Genomic DNA, 21263 nt, shown 5'->3' on the forward strand with positions numbered 1-21263 from the left:
AGAAACCCCGACAGATGAAATGATGCTTGACTTTTAATAGCTGTACAGTTTAATACTTGATAACTAGAGCATGAGTGAGGACCCAGGATTGCTTGAGGTGCATGCATGTGGAAAAGAGGTGACTGGGTCACTGTGATGCTACTCTGCTGCATGTGCTGCTGCTGGACGAACTCTGCATTGGCGCCACTCCTTCCTTTAAACTCTTCACTGTGGAGCACCCTGTGTGCCCTTCACGTGGGTCTAGTGTTACCTGGAGGCCTCTGGTGATTTGTAGTAAATGGGCCGGTTGTCTGTGATTTAAAAGTATTTAGATATTTGAGTCTTTTACTCGAGAAAAGCTTTAAAATGAATGTTTGGATGACAACGTGAGTGCGCTGAGAAACATTTTGAGGCTTTCCAGACAATATTTGTCTTCATGTTTGGGGATTTGAGTAAATAGGGACTTTTTAAGTGTGTGTTCAGTTAGGGTCTGTTCGTGGACCACAAGCAGACTCGAAACTCGTGTCACACCAATGAGTGCTTGTCCACAGACGCAGGCACGTGTGGTGGGAAGCTGGACTGTTCGTCATGTCTGTAGGCAAAGTTGATCAGAAGTGTTTATATGCTCCTTAAAGATGAGCTGGGGTGCCATCGTCCTAAATATCTGCATCATCATCCAGCTGAACTGACTCTCACCTCTTCCAAAGCCTCAAGTACACCGGGAAGGTCAAAATGACTCGATAAAGCATGTTTGTGAAACCCTTTTAAGTCCTGGGTTTTAGACCTGACTCCATTTTAATCAGGGCCGGTGTCAGGCTTAGCGACATGGCGAGATTTATACACGAAACAAGATGAGGTATTGTCTTTTTGACAGGAGCGGTCATTAGAGGGGCTGCGGAGCCGAAGCCCTGCGCCCGGAGACCGACTTTAGGAAACAATGGACCAGGTGATTGATGAGCCAGATGAGTGTGTCCTCTCAACAGACCAATTAACCTTGATGAGGCTCTGGCTGCTCCAAGCCAAATATTTCCCTCTGCTTTTTCCCCCGCCTCCCATACCTCTCCTCTCCTCTGCTCTTTCTCTTCCCCCACATTATGAGATGGAAAAGTCTTGTTGTAATACTTGTGGCAGGTTCCTCGACGTGTGTACTGCAGAATGGAGAAATATTTACACTACCGGATTGGGGGGGTGGATGAGGAGGGGGAGATGATTCGGCACAGTTTGTGAGCTTGTGGCGAGCGGTGACGTTCCCTTTCCTTTCATGGTCGAATAAAGCAAAGACACACGTGCGCAGATGGATTTACATGCAAAAAACACAGACACACACATAAATACTGTGGATGCAGTCATAGCTGCGGTTCCTGAAGGTCGCAGCAGCAGCAGCAGGCTTTGGCCGAGCTTCGGTTCGAGGACTGATGGGTGGGCTGAAGTCCCTTCCTCCTCTCCTCTCATTGTCTCCCTCACCTCCCTTCTGCTGTGCGACTTCTGTTGCTCGTGAAAGTCGGCGAGGAAGCCTTCGAGCCCTCTCTGTGGGAAAACCCCGATAAACCCAAAACATAATATGACACAGTGTAGGCTCGGGCGTCGGTGGATTCACAGCGTGTTTGTGTAACTGAGAGCGAATGTAAACTTCAGTTTCTCTCACAGCTGGGTTGCCTTCATTGTTCCCTTCATAGAAATTTACACAAATAAAATGTTTAAGCTCAGTTACCTCGAGTGGAAGACGAGTGGGGTTCGGGTTAGGCTGTTTGGGGTGTGAGATATCGGCGTGCCTCCACGCTGTGATGCGGCAGAGGTGAAAGTCATTTCCTCTGTGGTGCCACGGTATTGAAAAGCAAAATAAAAACATTTTAAAAAATCTAATTCAACAACTACTTGACTTTCCAAACACAATGTCCAGGTAACCCAAGAAAAAATCCGCAGACCTTGATTTTCACTGAAATTTCTCTCTATCAGGAAGTTTAATGGTTTTCAGCGCGCAGCCTGAAAAGATCTTTTCAATGGGTGGTTATTAATATCTGCAAAATGTCAGCACATAAAGCCATTTGCATGGTTGGAAAACCTCTAAAAGTGAACGAGAGCGTCTTTCGGTGCAGTTTTTGGTGAGCCGACTCTTTAGGCTACGAGAGGTCGAGCATCCTCGTAACAATTGCTGCTACTATACAAATAAAGACTACAATCAGAGGATTAAAACTGAGATTAAATTATCAATTATCCACTTTAACTGTAGAAGTCTCTATGCTAATTTTAGTCATATCAAAGAATATCTTAACCAGTTTTCACATCCATTTAGTGTCATTGCCTTATCAGAAACTTGGATCAATATGGAAAAAGGAACAGACTTTGAACTGGAGGGTTATGAATTCACATTTATAACTAGGCGAAACAAAGGAGGAGGAGGAGTGGCCTTGTATGTGGACAAATCCTTGAAATTTAATGTGGTGGAAAAGATGACGATGGTGATTGATAATGTACTAGAATGTATTACAGTTGAAATTTGTAAAGAAAAAAGTAAAAATGTAATCATTAGCTGTATATACAGAGCTCCAGGTAGTAGTATTGAGACATTTAAAGACTGGATAGAAGAAACATTTATTGAAATAGCTCGCAAAAAAGTTTTCATTTGTGGAGACTTCAATATTGATTTGCTAAACCCAAATAAACATAAAACCACTGAGGAATTTATAAACACAATGCACTGTATGAATCTATTCCCTAAAATTACTAGACCTACCAGGATTACATCACATTGTGCAACTCTCATAGACAACATTTTTGCAAATGACATTGAAAATAAGACTGTAAGTGGACTCCTGATTAACGACATAAGTGACCATCTTCCAATTTTTACAATCTATGATAGGAATTACAAGATCAATAAAATGGACAGTAAAAAAAGAGTACAGACGAGTAAGAACAGAAGAAAGAATAAATGCATTTAAAAAAGATTTATTGAAGGAAAACTGGGGTGAAGTATATCAGGAACAGGACGTTAATAGTGCTTATAATGAATTCCTTAGAATATTTACATTACTGTACAATACCAACTGTCCAATAAAGCAATATAGTAGGAAACAGAAATATATGGACTGTCCATGGATAACAAAAGGTCTGCAAAATGCATGTATAAAGAAAAATGCTCTATACAGAGAGTTCTTAAGAACGAGAACTAAAGATGCTGAAATCAGATACAAAAGATATAAAAATAGGTTAACTAATATACTTAGATATAGTAAAAAGGAATACTATAAGAAGCAATTAGATATAAATAGAAATAATAATAAAAGATTATGGGAAATCCTGAACAGTGTTATAAAATGTGGAACTGGACAAAAGAACTATCCCAAGTATTTCATTTGTAATGACCATGAAGAATACAATATGGATGTTGTGGCAAATAGTCTCAATGAATTCTTTGTAACTGCTGGACCAAATTTAGCAAGAACAATCACTCATCCTGGGAAAGCACAGGAAAAACCCGATACACTGATTGACAGAAATCCATATTATATGTTTCTCACAGCCGTTGATGAAAATGAAGTTTTTGAAATTGTCAAAAAATGTAAAAATCAGAAATCTTTGGATTGTAATGATATTGATATGATAGTGGTTAAAAGAGTCATTGAGGCTATTATAAAACCATTTACATACATCTGTAATTTATCATTTCAAACTGGTCGATTTCCAGACAGAATGAAAATAGCAAAAGTTATACCTCTATACAAATCTGGAAACAAACACCATTTCACAAACTACAGGCCTGTCTCTTTACTACCTCAATTCTCAAAAGTTCTTGAAAAACTGTTTAAAAACAGACTGGAAAAATTTATAGATAAACATAAACTACTCACTGAGAGTCAGTACGGATTCAGATCAAGCAGATCAACATCATCGGCACTATTAGATTCAATAGAATACATCACAAATTCCATAGACAAAAAGCAATATGTGGCTGGGTTATTCATAGACTTGACAAAGGCATTTGACACTATAGATCATGATATATTAATAAGAAAACTGGAACTTTATGGTGTCAGAGGGGTAGTTTTAGATTGGGTCCGGAGTTATTTAAGTGACAGAAAGCAGTTTGTGAAAATAAATGGTGGTTGCTCCTTATGTACGGACATTGCTTGTGGTGTACCCCAAGGGTCAGTTTTAGGTCCAAAATTCTTCAACTTGTACATTAACGACATCTGTAAAGTGTCCAAAGTATTAAAAATGGTTCTCTTTGCTGACGATACAAACATTTTTTGCTCTGGTGATGATCTGCAGAATTTATTGGAGGATATGACTAATGAAATAAGTAAAGTGAAGTTCTGGCTTGATAAAAATAAATTATCATTAAATTTGAATAAATCTAAACTGATGTTATTTGGAAATAGTAGTTTAAATACAAATGCAAAGATTCAAATAAATGGTGTTGATATTGAAAGCGTCAGTGAAAATAAATTTCTGGGGGTAATAATAGATGACAAACTTAACTGGAGAGCTCACGTAAGATATATTCATTCCAAAGTATCACGAAGCATTGCAGTACTAAACAAGGCAAAACAGGTATTCGACAGAACATCACTTCATATTGCCTATGTTTACTGGTTTCACCATGCTTAAGCTATTGTGCAGAGGTCTGGGGCAATAACTATAAAGCCACATTACATTCACTTTTTACTCTTCAAAAGAAAGCAATTCGAATCATCCACAATGCAGGTTATAGGGAACATACAAACTCACTATTTTTGCAGTCTGAAATATTGAAAATTGACGATATAGTGAAATTCCAAACAGCACAAATTCTATTCAAAGCAAAAAATAAAGAACTGCCAGGTAATATTCAGAGTATGGTTTTTTTGAAAGAAGGAAGTTATAATTTAAGGGGTTTTTGTAACTTCAAAACAATGAAGGGACGTACTACAAGAAAAGGCTTTTGTGTTTCTGTTCAAGGAGTGAAACTATGGAACAAACTGAATATGGAATTAAAGCAATGTCCAAACATAAAACTGTTCAAAAAGAGTTATAAAAATATGATCTTCTCGAACTATAAAGAAAAGGAAAATATTTAAATTAAGTGAATGTCTCTATTTAAAAACAAACAAACAAAAAACTCATGATGTGATATTATAGTATATAGTATATCAGAAATCTGTTCACTATTTTTATTACAAATTATATCAGTAAGGAAGCTGACTAAATATTCACTGATAATTTATGGGACAGGGGTGGGATTAAATAAGTGTATACTTCTTCCCACTCCCTTTCAACATGTAAATTAATCAGAATGTTTTTTTGTATGTAATTTGTATAGTATTTTTTTTTCTCTCATTTCTTTTCTAAATGTACTTGTATATTGTTCACATGTTGAAATAAATTACCAATCAATCAATCAATCAATCAATCAATCAATCCTGTTTCACTGTTAACGGGTGAGAAACCAAATAAAACGTCCCGGTTAGCTTTTCTCCTGACAACTGAAAACTGTTGATGGATAAAATAATCAGCTAGTAGGTCTTAACTGATAGAAGCATGTGTAATTAATATTTATTTATTTTTTACACCGGATGGCCTTCAAACCGAGGCTCTTTGACTTGACCACTACACTCCAGAGTTAGTCTATCTTGGCTAATCCAGCTAATTCAAAATCTGACAAATTAGCCTGCCCCTGAAGTGTAATCCTGCTTTATGTAACCAAAATAATGTCCTGAAGATTGTGTTTCAGGAATCAATCAGAGATGATACAATACAGAAGTATCTGTTAACACATTTGCTCAGATGTCCGCTTTTAAGTCTCTGAGGTCTGAAGCTTGGATTATACTCAGTTGCAGACACGGACAGCTGGAGACCCGACACGGTCCAAAAAACAGGCAGGAATAAAAATCCTGATGCGTGTCTTTTGTCCTGTCTCCCTCCCCTCACCTCCACCCGGCCGTGGTAGACAGTTCCCCCTGCCCGTGGTCGAGTCTGGTTCTGCCTGAGGTTTCTTCCTGTAAAAAAGGAGTTTTTCCTCCCCGCCATCACCAAGTGCTTGCTCATAGGGGCTTGTGTGATTGTTGGGGTTATCTCTATAGGTCCTAACCTTGCAAAATAAAGCACCTGGAGGCGACTGCTGTTGTGATTTGGTGCTGTGTAAATCAAATTGAATCGGTTTACACTTCAGTGAATCTCTGTGGGCGACATGTTGAAGGTGACATGTGAACACAAAAAGGAAAAGAGTTCGGATTTGATGTTAATAATCGTGTGTGCGACGATGTTTGCTCGCCCGGTAAAGAGGAGATGGTGTACGTATAAAAATGCATTTAGTACTGCCGTTATAGTAAGATTAATGTGTGCTTATATGCGGTGCAACAACAAAAACTAGTAAAATGCTGTGACTTTCTTTCCCTCCTGGCTCTTTGTTGTGGTCAGTATTTTACATGGATATTTAGGGTTTGAGTCATCTTAAATGACCTCAGAGGGTTTACACATCTATATTTGTTGCACCAGGGTTCGAACCCAGACCATGCATGTCGTTCCACACCTGCTCACTACCTGCTTACCTGCCTCCTCTCTGCACCGCTCTGTCAAAGAAAGAGTGAAAAATGGCAAGAATTTAAAAAAATATGTTATAGTTGAGCTATTTTTTGCAGAAACATTCAAAATATATATATATATTTTTTTTTTTACGTAAAATTGTCAAAATGAAATGCAAAACATTAGAATGCGGTGATTATAAGTGGATAAATTCAATAAATACTCGCCACCCCAACGGGCTAATTTAAAAAGAAAATCATGGTGGGAAACGTTTTTAAAATAGAAAAATGTCACAACAGCACATATAAATGTCTTGCTGCTGTTTGAGTGACGTCTTGAAGGTTAAAAATAATTGCTTAAAAAGCCCAAACGCAATAAATATGCTCCACATAAACACCAAAATCAAAGAACCGCTCAGCGTCCTGCGCCTGCCCTCCATCTGCCGGGGCCCTCTGAAAGTATTAAAGTACTTACAGTAACTACAGCACAGACGAGATGACTGATAACCCTCCCGCGGGGAGCGAATCAAACACACGACGGAGATGAGATAGTCGGCGAGGAGGACAAATGTGATCAAGTGTGTCGCTTCGTGTAAACACCAGACTGTAAGCAGAGTTTTAGCAGCTGATCTGAAATCTTCAAACGGGCTAATGACAATCTGAACGACAGCCGCTCTCACTGCCCTCCACGCCGCTAAACTAAATAAAACAGGAACCTGCAAATGCTCTTTAATTCGGCTCGGAAAGGGTTTGATAAATCCAGTCACATACTCGTTTGAGTACATTTGCAAGCAATAACGTAAAAATGGTCATTTTAGGGTTAGACTTGAGGTTTTTCTGTCCATGCTTTTGGGTTTGTTGCAGACGAAACTAAGCTAAGAGAAATTCAGAAAAATATTCATCAGTTGGATAAAAAAAATGTGTCCGCAAGGTGACTAAATGAAAAGTGAAAACATGCTAGATGCTGAAATTAAAGCACAGTTAATAAAAATGACTCAAGCTGTTAATCAGCTATGCCGGAGAATGAATTATCCGCCAATCGATTAATCAGTTCCTGCAGCTTTATTCACCTTTAATCACCTTTTGTAAACACGAACGACATTAAAATAAAAGCACGCTCTGTAAGCGCTTCAAAACATATAGCAGCACATAACATGAAAGATGGGGAATTTGTTCTAAAGCAAGTCTTAAGGAAGCAGCCTCATCCTCAGATTTTAGCAGGTTTCAGAGCTCCAATCGAAGCCTTTCAGGGACTGTGCATGTAACAACCCACAGATTCATATGTTTAGTACGGTGTGGGATAAGTTTGGCCTCTTCAAATCCCTCCAGCCTTCCCAGAGATGCCAACACACTTCTCAGATATCCATCCACATGGCAGATTCGATTGCTGGCTGGCTGGCTGGCAGAGCTCCGGGCAGAGTGCTGGAGTCAGTTCAGCAGGTCAGATTATAGAGCGCAGCTCATTGTGAGTGTGTGTGTACATTATCCAGCGATGGTTTTGTGTATCTGTTATCTGGATGGCTCACATTCTCCAGACGGAGTTGTAGCAGCAGCAGCAGCAGCTCTGTCTGCCTGTCTGGGTGTTGTTTTCCAGCTTAGCTAGGAAGTGGGAGAAGGACCTCTCTCTTAACAGCTTTTGAGCAGGAGGCCTCCGCCATATGTTGTTTTATCCCCAGACCCTTCTCAGTTGCTCTGACCCCCATCCCCTCCCCCCCTCAGTGGCCGGAGTGACAGCAGCGTCTGCTCGGTCGTTCTTATCACAGGATCTCTGCTCGATCACCATTTCAAAGGGCACACAATACGTCAGGAAATAAAAATCCACAGTCAGCGCGGAGTTATTAAACCTCCCTGCTGCTTACTACCTCCGCTCTCTGCTCTTTGTTTGTGTTTGTGAACGGTCTAAAGATCACCTCAGACCTGCGCAAGTGCGAACGCGCTGTAATCTACATGTAGAGATGACAAACTTAAGAAAAATGCGAGCATGCGTGAGGTCACGAACCCCCCCTCGAGCTGTATCCTTCAGCTGTCCTCCTCCTCCAACATTTACCCGCTATGTTACCAAATGTAGCTGCAGTTTCTGTGCTCAGACTTCTTCTTTTTTTCTATTCAGATGGAGAAATTTCACCGCTTTGCGAGGTTTAGATGAACATAATTATCGCAGAGAGATTTCTTTTTAAATAACTGAAAAAATAATAATTTAATTAAGGCACAGAAAGAAAAGGAAACGTCTGCTTCTTGCTCTGTAAATGTGTTGGCGTGTTTGCTGTAATTAAATTCACTCAGTAATGAGGCGCGTATGTAACATTGTATATATGCTTTTTTTTGAGTAAAAGGAAGGTGGAGAAGAAAAACACTGAAAATATCCTGTGAGTGTTTTCCAAAATAAAAAGTTTCTGGTTCGATTGATGCTCACATTGCGAGTAGATTCATTCAAGGCAAGGCAGCTTTATTTATAGAGCACATTTCACTGCGTGGAAACGCGCTCTGCTTTCATTTAAAGTCAGCAAATACGTGAAGTGTACATTCACGTGTTATTTTATTAGGTACGCCTGCTTGTTAACGACCACATGGGAGCAACTCGGTGTAGACGTGGTCGAGACGACGTGCTGAGGTTCAACCTGAGCGTCGGAGTGAGGAAAGGGGATTTAGGTGACTTTGAAGGTGGCGTGGTTGTTCGTGCCGGTTGGAGAAACTGCCGATCTGCTGTGGATTTTCCCACACAGCCAGTGTGGAAAAGAGAAAACACCCAGCGAGCCTCGGTTCTCTGGGTGAAAATGCTTTGTTGATGTCAGATGAGAATGGACTGAACTGCTTTGACCTGAGAGGAAGGCGACAGTGACTCAAATATCCACTCGTTCTAATCAAGGTACGCAGAAGAGCAGATGAAGCAGAAGACCACACTGGTTAGCTCTCGTGTCAGCTGGGAGGAGAAAACCGAGGCTACATTTTGCAAAGTCTCACCAAAACTGGACTTTTGGGTCAAAATCTGGTGACAATGTAAAAGCAGGGCTCCATCCTGCCTTGTATCAACAGTTTACACTGCTGCTGCTGGTGTGATCGGCGGGAACTATTTTCTTAGCACACTTTGTCACTACCTGAGTATTGTTGTTAATCGTGTCCATCCATGTATGACCACAGTGTACCCAGCAGGATAGCACACCATGTTACAAAGCTCAAACCAATTCAAACTGGTTTCTTGAGCATGACAATGAGGTCACTGCACTCATGACCTCCACAGACACCAGATCTCAGTCCAATAGATCAGCTGTGTGATGCTGTCATGTCAACATGCACCAAAATCGGAGAAATATTTCCAGCACCTCGTTGAAGAAAAGAAAAGAGAGTCCAACCTCTGCTGCCAAGGTGTACCTAATGAAGTGTCCACATTGAAAGTGTGAAAGAAACATTTTACTTTTACTCAGCTACATTTACCGAGTGAGGCTATGATTTAAAGCTGTGTTTAAACACAATGTGAACACAGGACGAGCGGTTTATTAATAACATTTGAATTTTTCTTGTTGTAGGCTACATGGAGTACTGAATTATTGTTACGAGCACACAGAAGATTATTTTTAGTAAAAAGGTGAAGTGATGTCCTCAGTTTTCAGCCCAATAATATCATGCAATAAGGAACCCTATTAGATGTTCTGGGAAGGGGGAAAAAAAAGCCGAACTGAACCTTTACCGCTCCTCAAAACTGTTATTTATTTTCCCTAAAATAAAATAAAAGTACAGATTTTTGGCCTCACATTGCTAACCATTGCAGCAAGTGTTTCCCTGATAAACACGACGTTTGACGACCTTCCCTGTACCCTTAATCGCTTATTTTGACACCTCAGAATACATCAATAAAACAATCTTTCATTATAGGAACTCAGTTATGCAAAGATTATTTGACAATTCTGAATCACTTCTCACTCTCTGTGAAACTATTAAGCATTTATTATAAAGGAAGCAATGCGAACAAAGTCATGCAGCTTTTTTGGGACACAGATGCTGTGGCTGATTAGGGAAAAACCTATAATCATGTTTATTTTTGTTATTATTATTTCACATGATTACTCAGAGACTGTGGAAAACATAATGGATTCATTTGAACTTTAACTGTAATTCAACCTAAAATAAAGAATGTTTCACTTCGATGTTTTAATATTGTCCAGTAGAAGTGGCCATGACGCTACGGACAAAATTAAAGAAACAAATAAAAATGGTGACTCTACAAAATGTCATCGGGGCCCCATGTGAAGTCTGAACCATGAAAAAATTGTCAGATAATTAAAACTCTTTGAAACTGCAGACCAAAACTGTTTTTGTTCTTGACCTTCGTCTTCTTCCTGCTTCCTTTAGGGGTCACCACAGCAGGCCATCTGCCTCCATCTCCCCCTATCCCTATCAGGAGTACATTGGCTTGTGCCCCCCACCCTGCGAAAATGCTTTTTAATGCTTTAAAGTTGAGCGTTTTAACATCCCCCATTGGACCAAGCCTCATATGGCCATTAGAGCAGCGGTCCCCAACCCCCGGGCCTCGGACCGGTACCGGTCCGTGAGTCGTTTGGTACCGGGCCGCGAGAGTTGAGGCTCAGGTGTGAAATGAGTGGTTTTCAGGGTTTTTATCGGTTTTCAGCGTTATTTTGTTATCATTTTTATCGTTTACTCGGTTTTCCTGGGTCTTTTCACGTGTGTTATGAATAAATTTTCTTTTTTTCGGTACCAGTACTAGTTTTATTTTGTTGTATTTATCCGCAACACCTTAAAGGCCGGTCCATGAAAATATTGTCAGGCATAAACCGGTCCGTGGCGCAAAAAAGGTTGGGGACCGCTGCATTACAGGAACTACTGCTTTTATTTCTATGGTGGCTTTAGTACACGCACATAAAGAAAAGCATCTCCCGGCTATTAAAAATGCTGCTGCTGTGATATTTTCCATTCCAGCATCAGTCTTCCTCTTCCGCTCTTCCTCTCTGATGATTTCAATTAATAGAATTTTTTAATTAGAGGACTGGTTATTCTCTGTGGATGTGTTCTGGTGGAGCCCTTCACAGACAGTCGGAGGTCTGGATGAAGTCAGGCGTTTTCTTTTCTCGCTCGCTTTCTTTTGCCCTGTTCGGTTTCAGACAATAAACCGAGGCGGGAGGCAGCTGTTGCCATGGGAGTGACAGGCGCAGGTGAGAGGTGCCCAGTTGTTCGCAGGCGTCAGAACGGGAGTGTGGTCTCCGACACTGCTTGCATTGTTTCGGAGACATACGTGTGTGTGTGTGTGTGTGTGTGTGTGTGTGTGTGTGTGTGTGTGTGTGTGTGTGTTAGCGCTCCAGTGTGCATGTCACAGAGTTTGACTGCTGTGAAAAAACCTCTGTGCATTCTCATTTCCAGCTGCCAACCCTGATTTTTGTTTAGAGGAGAAAAGATAAGGCGGAAAGAACAAGATATTGGTGATTCTTCCACTGCAGCTGCTCTCGTTTCTGGTATTTTCTGGTAATCAGAGTTGTTTTCTTAAAGCGGACTTTTCTGTTTTTCGTATATGCTGTCATATACGCTCGTGGCCACTTCGTTAGGTACACCTGTTCAACTGCTCGATACATTTAGGCACTTAGATGGGGTCAAGACGGCCTCCTGTTATTATTAATATGGTAATCTCAAGCACACAGCCCCACCTTCAAACCCTTCTGTTTGCAAGGGGCAGCCAATCAGAAGAAAGTTGGCTCATAGAGGATGAACTGATGGGCTGCACCAATGTGCAGTTTAAGATAAAGAAGGATTAGTTTTAGCTTTGAATCATGCAAAGCTACTCTAGCAACGTCCAAGAATCAACATTTGGAAATGAGCATAACAGGTTCTTTTATAAGGTGACTGATCTGTGGTTATCTGACGTTTTCGCTGTTGTATTTGTTGTTGCCGTCTAACAAATCCAATATTAGACGGCGCTGCAGTTAAAGCTTCACAGCTGGGTTTGATCTTCATGTTCGCTGCCCAGGATGGAGACACACACAAACAGAAATGGTGCAAATTGACGTCAATAAATTGCGTAAAAGCCGCTGCTGTTTGATTGTTGAAAGGTTATCAAAGGTTGCCAAAGAGAGGAAGAAAGTCAAAATATTTATTTCTGTGAGCGTGCTGTTTGGGTTTTGGGTCAGGTCTGTGGCGTCTGGATTAGAAGCTGATGTGAAGCTCTTTGTTGGAGCTCTAATTCGTGTTTTTGTCAGGCGTGTTCAAAGAAGAGTCCCCCCTTCACTCCACCTGGAATCAAACACTGCTATGTCTTTGTTGTATTTTTAGAAAGACTCATTTTTGCTTAAAATGAATTACAAAACACGTTCAGAATCTTTTCTATATAATACATGCTCTCTGTCTTTCTTCTTTCCTTCCAGCGTCCCGGCATGCCGTCTGGAGCGAGAATGCCCCACCAGGGAGCTCCCATGGGCCCTCCCGGCCCGCCGTACGGAGGGAGCCCGGCGGTGCGGCCCGGCCTGCCCTCCCCAGTGATGGAGCCCAGCCGTAAGAGGCCTGCCCCCTCCCAGCAGGTCCAGCAGCAGCAGCAGCAGCAACAGCAGCAGCAGCAGCAGCAGGCCGTCCAGAACCGTGCCAGAAAGTGAGTTTGAATCCAAGTGACCTACAACGGCCAAAAACACTGCATGGTGTGCAATGAATGACCCTTTGTGTGTCTGCTTTTATGTGATCGAAGAGCTCAACAGTGGTTACACTTTCATCTGGATGAAGATTTGGGAAAAGCTGATTCTCCTGAGATGTTGATGATAATCAAAGTATGCGTTAACAATGGGAAGGAGAGATTTTTCTACAAAAATCTGAAATATAACTGTATATCTTAAATTAAATGTCTTAGTATTATGTAACATTATGTATATTATACTTGTAACCTATTTTAAATTTATTTTATTTATATTTTAGGACTGACAAAAAAGTTATTGCAACAACATGCAATAAATTTTCAATCTTGTTGCTTTTAAAGTGGTTGCTTTGGAGATGGGGACCAGGTCTGAGACCACTCGCAGTCTAGATGCTGCTTTCAAAGCAACTTTGGTGCCGTTAGTACGGCAATAAGAGAGAGTCCGCGTGCTATCAGCTTCCATTTCAATGAGGTCAGGTTAGAAATTACATGGAAAATCACAAACCTGTCACAGTCTGCGTACACAAAAAATCCCATTTAATTTTGCACTGACTTCTTGCATTCAGAGTCCGGTTTGTCCATCTCAGAGATTTGAAAAAGAACTTCAGAAATTCCCACATAAATAGTGACGTAGCTGCTGCAGGACACCAGTGTAACTGTAACGTGAAACTGGCACTCAACAACAGTAGTTTTATAAAGGAATAACCAGAATACAACTGGTTGGCAACCAGTTGAGTCGAGTCCCTTTTTGCAAAACGTATATTGCAGACGAGTTGCAACCAAAGGGTGCAATTAGCAATGATTTGCAAAACTTTGCCAGTCTGTCTGAAAGTAAATGCAGTCAGTCCGAGTCTGACCTGCTTTGAACACAGGTTGCCTCCCACTAGACGACCCTTTCATTCATGTTGTTATTAAAAGTTGTTGCCAACAGGTTGAGGGTGTTGAATGCTCAACCTTTGGGCAAATGTTGGCTACCGTAGCTGCTTAAAGTGATCACGATTCATGACTGCACAAAATTTCATTGCATTCCTTATAAAAACTGTAGAAATGCTCTTGATAAAAAGTGGGGGGACTGAGCCACGCCGCAGACTTGCACTGCTAGTGCAACTAACCAAAAAAACACCACATAACTGCTAGCTCCGCCATCATGAAATGTATCATTTGCTGCTTTTCTCTTTAATTTCATTGTAAATTGAAACTATTTGACTGGAGATCAGACATGAATCATGTGATTTCTTTGTTTAGTTTTTTTTTCTTTACTTTTTTTAACGCCGACATAGTTTAACAGTCGTGAAATCATTTTAAAAAATGTTAGCGAAGTACCTCCAACGTGTACGTCAACATTTCCGCACTGTGATCTCCTAAAATCTTTCAAATCCAGCTTAAAAAATCCCACCGGTGACGAGTGAAACCATGACCTTTGTGCGTGTTTGTCACTTTTCAGCTTCCATTTCATGTCGTTTCCCCTTCTCTTGCTGCTCGCCTCGTTTTGCATCCTTCGCCTCGCTCATTGCTGTATACATCCACTCTCACCATCACAGTCGCTGCCACGACTGAATGTTGGCTCTCGGTTCGACCTCTAGCTGTCTTCAGCGTCTTTGTAGTGTAAATTTTTACCATCGCATAAACGTGGCATCCTCACAGCTGTCTGCAGACGTTCAGACTCTGGTAGTCTCTTTGGCTTATCCTTACGCTATCTACTGTCAAACCGGGATACGTAACATTGCAGGCTTCATTTGACATTCACACATAGGTCACTTTTACATTAATGTTCCTCGAGGCTTCATGCAGACATACCCACAGTGAAGGAGACGGTGATGAGAGAGAGCCACGTGCAGGAGACTAAGCAGGACGTCAAGTGCTTTGGGAGAATTTATTCGCATATTGTTGCTTTTTCTAATTAGTTGTATGAGAAACATGTATTCTGTGTCTTGTCATGCTTTTAACGCATGTATTCATAAAACAAAGTGATTAGAGTAGGAAAATTTAACTAGCATTAACTATTCTATTCGTTTTCTAAGTCCGCCCTCTGCTAGCTAAGTTGTTCTTGCTCTATTTTTTTGTTTGATGTCAGTTTGCAAATAGCTTCCAGGTGCGTTACCAGCACCCTCCGGCAGTAGTTGTGCATTACTTCCTATGACCTTCTGTTTAAAACCTAAGCAGCATTCTCTCTGCTTCAATTTTAATTTTCTCTCTTTCCCAAAATAGTGACGAGTTACGGTAATTTGACGCGCACATGGTTAAATCTAAACGGAGCTGATCTGTCCATGCAAACGCTTTGTGCTACAGCGATACGCTGAATATCCACGTATGGCTCGTTTTCTCTACTTTCCGAAACAGGTCGAATTTCGTGCTTCCCCCTCTTCCACAACTGTAGTGGAAGTTGCCATCAAATGAAATAGAGGACGGGTTCGTTTTCACACTTTGTTTGTCGTTGCCCTTTCGCACATGTAGCAGACAACAGGAAATTGTTCACACTTACTACTTACTTACTACTGGAAATGCTTTGTTTAGCTTAGTCCTGTTAACCACAGGTCGCACCTGCTTTTAATCCACTTTGTTTTGGGTGCAATTGTAGCACTTTGTATTCTATACTGTTTATTTGAAACCATTACTTACTAATTTGCATAGACGTCGTTTTACTATATAGAAATTCTAATAAATAAACCCACTGCTGCAAATTAAAGTGATATACTTTCAATCTAGATATATTTGGATTAGTGCTGTCAGCGTTAATCTCATTAAAATGACGTTAACGCCATAACCGCATTAACGCGGCAAATCTCCGTTAGTGAGTTAGCACGGATCGCCTCTGGTCCGAATGATTCAGACATTTATGATCTCACATACAGATCCTTCCAGGAAATGTCCAGAAAAGTTCAAGGCTACACAAACACACACACAGAGGCTCACAGAGTAGCTTCATGACTACAAGGAGACGAGTGCGTGCCAGGTTTGGTCATTAGAAAGGGGATCAATATGCACACTCTGTGGACCTCTGTTTCATTCTCCTGCTACGTGCAGCACGATTGATCCACTTATAATTTAGCAGGCTTGTCGAACAGGTCAGGGGAAATGTTGCACTGCATCGAGGCCTCAACCCCCACAGCAGCCCAGCCGGCTGTGGAGGCTCTGATCAATGGTGCAGGGTGACCTGTTCAGGTGTCTTTGTCTTTTTCGCTCCCTGTTGCTCTGTTGGAGTGCGCGTCCTCTGGCAAACGCTTTGATGGTCCGGCGCCTCCATCCAGCTCAGACTCCACGCTGCTGCTGCTGCCAGCCGAGGGCGGGCCACCTGTGTTTGCAGTGTCATTGAGACCTTATGGTCCCAGCTACACGTGCTCTGCAGAGCTTACGCTGTCCTGCTACAAATACTTTGCATTAATTGGTACAAATACTCAACCCTTTGTCCTAGAAAGTCTGTATATATTTTCCTAAAAAGTTTGTGAAGAAGCACCACAGGACAGATTATCTTTATATGTAACTCACACGCATGTCTCAATTCAGGTACTTCAACTAGCATGTAGGTGTAAACTTCTCACTTATATGGTGCATGAAGTTCAAAAGCGTAAATCTGTCTTAAATTAAACATGGTGACTGCACACTAGATGCCATATTTTTGGAAATTCCTGGACCCAGAAAGGAACAATTTAACTCACACACACACACACACACACACACACACACACACGCACACACACACACACACACACACACACACACCATAAGCTAACGTTGTGACTCTGTTGATGTATTTTTGGTGGGCTCTCCCCCCCAAAATTGGATGTAGGTCTTAAAAAGTCAAGTCAAAGCAGAAGTGCATTAATCCTGGATTTATTCTCCATGCCAGCATTTAAAAAGCCACTTATGTGGTTGCAAAAAGAAATCTTGTTTTATAAAAGTCTATTAGAAAGCTCACTTGAATCTATGACCTAAAAACACACCTTCCTGATGAGTTTATGGACTCATCGCATGTTTAGTGTGGTCTCCAGTCGACTCAAAATGCAGGATGTGGGCGGGCCTACTACGTGATTGACAAGTCACTGCATCATTCACCTACTTGACTCGACTGGTACTTTTTTATAACCTATGCAGCTGGGTTTCTGAGCTGAAAATGTGACGCCAGCAGACTGCATGCCACTGATTGGCCAGGCAGTGACGTCACTTCATGAGTCATGAGTCATAAGACTGACTGCTTCACAAGAGTCAAACCCGCCAATGATGGCGCCACGATGTCCTCCATTGTTGTCTTGTTGTGACCACAGCCACATTGAGGTGGAACTCAGTTATAATGGAAAATGATCAAAACCGAGTCCAGTAGAGTGTAGTTGAGCTGAGTGGGTGCTTGTGGAAAAGAAGTCAGCTCTGCCACTCACTCGTAACATCTGGCTTCAAAACACTCATTTGTCCAGGATGATAGCTCTCGAGTAGAAGTGTCATCCAATGGATGGCTACGTCCATCTTTTATATACAGTCTATGGTCTGTATATTAATGATATAGTGTGAAAAACATACAGAATCCCACGTTTGAGTATTGCGAGTGCGTTTCTGCTCCGTTTCTCTCAGAAAGGGGAAACATTTGTTTTGTTGTACTACAACTGAAAAAAACCTTGTTTGCTCACCACAGACACTTCGCATATTGCAACATGACGTAATGTACGATTGGCTGGCCACTACTGCTTTGACCATTGCCTCAAAAATAGGCTCAAACCTCATTCTGGAATAGATTTTCCACTTTAAAGCAGCACAAAGATGAAGAACTGCATCGTCTCTGTACATCCTCTGAATGAATGACAGCTTCCAGTTGATTTCAGAGTGTTGCACCTCAATCTCCGCCCCAGGAGAGTTGAAACCACTGCCGGCAGCCGTAAAATAGAAGATTTAAAGATTACGTGCCGTGTTCCCTCCTCTAGCTTTGCCTCTTTGTTCTTCAGACCCCAGCTTTATCCACACCCTGCTATATTTTGGTTAGGTTTTTTTTTTTGTCTTCAATTTTATCTCTTATTTCCCCTGAGTGCCACATTACTTATAAACCCCCGAACCTTGGTTTTTGCTATTAATGTTGGTCCTTGAAGTAAAACTTTCCTCACTGCTCATAACGCACGGTTACCTTGGACACTTAATGTTGCTTAGGAGGATTGTGAGGTTTTATGCAGCAGTTAAAAAAAGGCTGAGTTTTGTGGTCAGGAGCTACTTTTCTGGCTGTGGAAATGACAAAAAGCTCTTATTTATCCATAAATCACCAACCATGTATGCACCATAGGGCCATCCTGAGCTGAACCCAAACAGGTAAAACCACCACACGCTGCTTGTCTGTTCCCATTGTGTTCATTATCAGTGTATTGTCTGTCTTTGTGTGTGAAGCATGATTGTTTTGGTTCACTGAGAAACTGTTGGATGAGCGTGTCCCTCAGACGAGCAGGACGCCTCCCAGGTCCTCCCCTGCTGCACTTTGTGCATGCATGGACACCGTTACCCATCCCCAGTGCCTGCCCTTGTCTGCACCTACTAACAGACCCTTGAACTTCACACACACATCCAACACACACACACAGAACCACCAGGTGTTTACCCTCGTACTTGCTGCCACTGAGTGTGTGTCTCGCCACAACTCTAATCGGACAACCTTCGAATCCTCACCAATTCTTAGGAAGCCAGTCGGATTCCCCGGAGCCAATGAGATGCCGGCGAGGCAGATGGACATGAGAGAGCCCCAATCAGATCCCACGCTCGGATCAAAGTAGGATTTTATTCTGCTGCATGTCCGTTTTCTTTCGTTTGATGACTCTGGCCTATTTTTTTTTCCTTCTTGCCTTTTCACCTGAGCCCAGCACTTCCTGAATGAGAAAACAAACGTAGAGGTCGTAGAAGCCGACTCCTGAAATGTAGTGGTGCATGCTTTGGGCTGGAGCATGGCATGATGGGAACGGTTTTGTGCAGCTAGAGCAGAAAAATAAATAGAATAGAAATCCAGTCTCAAACCATTTTAAGAGAGTGTAAAATGGCGGGTTGTTTTGTGTTTCTTTTGTTTTTTCCCCTTTCCAATGCACTCCCGGATCCTTCAATTCTCCTTGCAGCAGGCTTGTTTCAGTAGTTGGCATGCTGATGTAACATACTGCTTCACAGACCGTTGTAGTGCACTGTGACAGAAAAATTCACTACACTGCAAAAAATCTTTTCTAGATACAAAAAGTAATCTAACTAACTAGAGAAATTTCCACCCACAGAGAGAGCTGGGCGAGAACTCAAAACACACTGCAAAGTTCCAGAGATCCTGTAGTGTTTAAACTCTTAAAGTTTCATGTAATTATGGAAAAATCAATCTGTACTTAGATTTGTGTGATCAGTTAATCATTTAATCTGTTAAATTGATTCCTTACTGGACTGTTTCCTTGAAACTCAAATGTCATCACAGTGTAAACTAATCAACCACAACATTAACGCCATGAAACTCAAACCTGACGTGGGCACTCCCCAACGGCAGCGGCCTCCACCCAGTAACTGACAGGACCCGATGGATCCCGGTGCCAAACCCCCACAGGACACCAACTGTCTGTAACCTGGTGGGCCGAACCTGTTTTGGCTGGTGATTTTAATGTTGTGGCTGATCAGTGTAAATAAATTGAATTCATGTCGGCCGCTCCTGCTACCTAATAAAGTATCTAATAAATCTACAATCTAGTAAAATTGATTTAGTTGCTGGTTTTAACTGTTTAAATCCATTTTTCAACATTTCAGGTTGATACCTCCTTTACTTATGAATTTGAGGGGTCATTGAGGGGTCAATAGTGCACTTTAAAGGCCTTTAAATAAACAGAAAACAGCTGATTATGAGAGATAAAACCACAGTGTGGTTAATTAGTGAACCTTTCTTGTTTCTAATCTCAACCAAAGCCCGGCTGTCTATATTTACCACTCCATCTTCTAATGTAACTCTTAGCAAGGAAGCAAATCAAAATATTCAGCTTTAAAAAAGCTCAGTTTAGCTCTCGATATCCTAAAACAAGATTACAAATTAATCAAATCGCCCCAAGGACGTAACACCCTAAAGGCAAGATTATTTATTATCTTTAATGAGAAAAGTGAGTTGAAATGATCCGTCCTCATGAGACGAGTTTATTTCTTTATTTTTCTTTTTATGCTCTTTTTGCAGTGTAGTGCCGTCTTGTTGTTTTTAGGCAGCGTCCTCCTGCAGGCATCAACGACAGAGCACTTTACACGGGGAGATGATTAAATATTTAAGGAAATCTTGGGGGGGTGTAGGAAGGTGTAGTGATGTTTTTGCAATCAGCGTCACCTGGAAAGAAAGTTCTGACAACTTGGCACAGATGTTCTTGTTGCTCTTAGCCCTTTCTTGGTAAGTAAAATATATGAAGTTCACGCTGCAAGGAATTAATGAATCTAATGAGCTGCACACACACACACACGCATAAATCCTGAAAAGTCATGGGTACACATCCTGTCACCATCCGAGTCCTGCAGCGGCGGCCTCAGCGATTCTGCAGAAGGTGTGTGTGTGTGTGTGTGTGTGTGTGTGTGTGTGTGTGCGTGTGTGTGTGTGTGCGTGCGTGCAGTGAATACATGTCAGGGAAGAGATGTGACACTTTTTTGGCTGTTAGAGGCTCTCGCTCTCCAGGTGTACCGCTCCATCTCAGGGAACACACAAACACATGATACACACACACACACACACAGCTGGGACGCTGGGGTGCTGGATATGGCCCAGCATTTTAGCAGATGGCCTGGGTGCTACGCTATCAGTCACCATAGTAACATGCTCTCTTTTCCCTCTTTCTCCCTGTCTTTCTCTCCCTCTCTCTCTAGTGCTAAGAGAAGGAAAATGGCAGACAAGATTCTTCCGCAAAGGGTGAGGCTGCATATTTTTACCTTTGTTGCTGTGTGTTTTTCTCTGTGTGTGTTTTTTAGCCTTTGTGCGCTGCACAGAAAAAATCCCGGTCGTTTTTTTGATGTTTGGGGTTCTTGGGAGGCGCAGAGGGCCAGGTGATTATTTGTTATTTCCAAATGAGATGAGGGAGGATGAGGGGAACAGATCTGAAGGTTTTGGGGCTTTTTTTTTTTTTAGGGTTTCATTTTGCTGCTTGGACAGCGGCTCATTGATTTTCTTTTTTGAATCGGCGTAGTCAGCGGGATGTTGAAAAGAC

The 21263-nt window shown here is 41.6% G+C and overlaps 1 protein-coding gene across 5 annotated transcripts in view; it reads left to right on the forward strand.

Moving 5' to 3' along the window:
* smarcd3b (SWI/SNF related BAF chromatin remodeling complex subunit D3b) overlaps positions 1 to 21263 on the forward strand; it is a 63405-nt gene that overhangs the window by 24176 nt on the left and 17966 nt on the right. For 3 of the 5 annotated variants that reach the window (XM_086306546.1, XM_086306545.1, XM_086306544.1), the window contains exons 2-4: positions 12848 to 13068; positions 18752 to 18841; positions 20926 to 20968. In XM_086306546.1, the coding sequence (XP_086162672.1) occupies positions 12848 to 13068; positions 18752 to 18841; positions 20926 to 20968 (354 nt within the window). The remainder of the gene's footprint in view (positions 1 to 12847; positions 13069 to 18751; positions 18842 to 20925; positions 20969 to 21263) is intronic. The other 2 variants (XM_086306547.1, XM_086306548.1) reach the window with 1 other exon arrangement.

Source organism: Aulonocara sp. 'chitande type north' Nkhata Bay, linkage group LG9, assembly GCF_057382095.1.
Source record: "Aulonocara sp. 'chitande type north' Nkhata Bay isolate Kocher_YH1m ecotype deep benthic linkage group LG9, A_spYH_male_GT1.1, whole genome shotgun sequence".
Classification (NCBI taxonomy): Eukaryota; Metazoa; Chordata; class Actinopteri; order Cichliformes; family Cichlidae; genus Aulonocara; species Aulonocara sp. 'chitande type north' Nkhata Bay.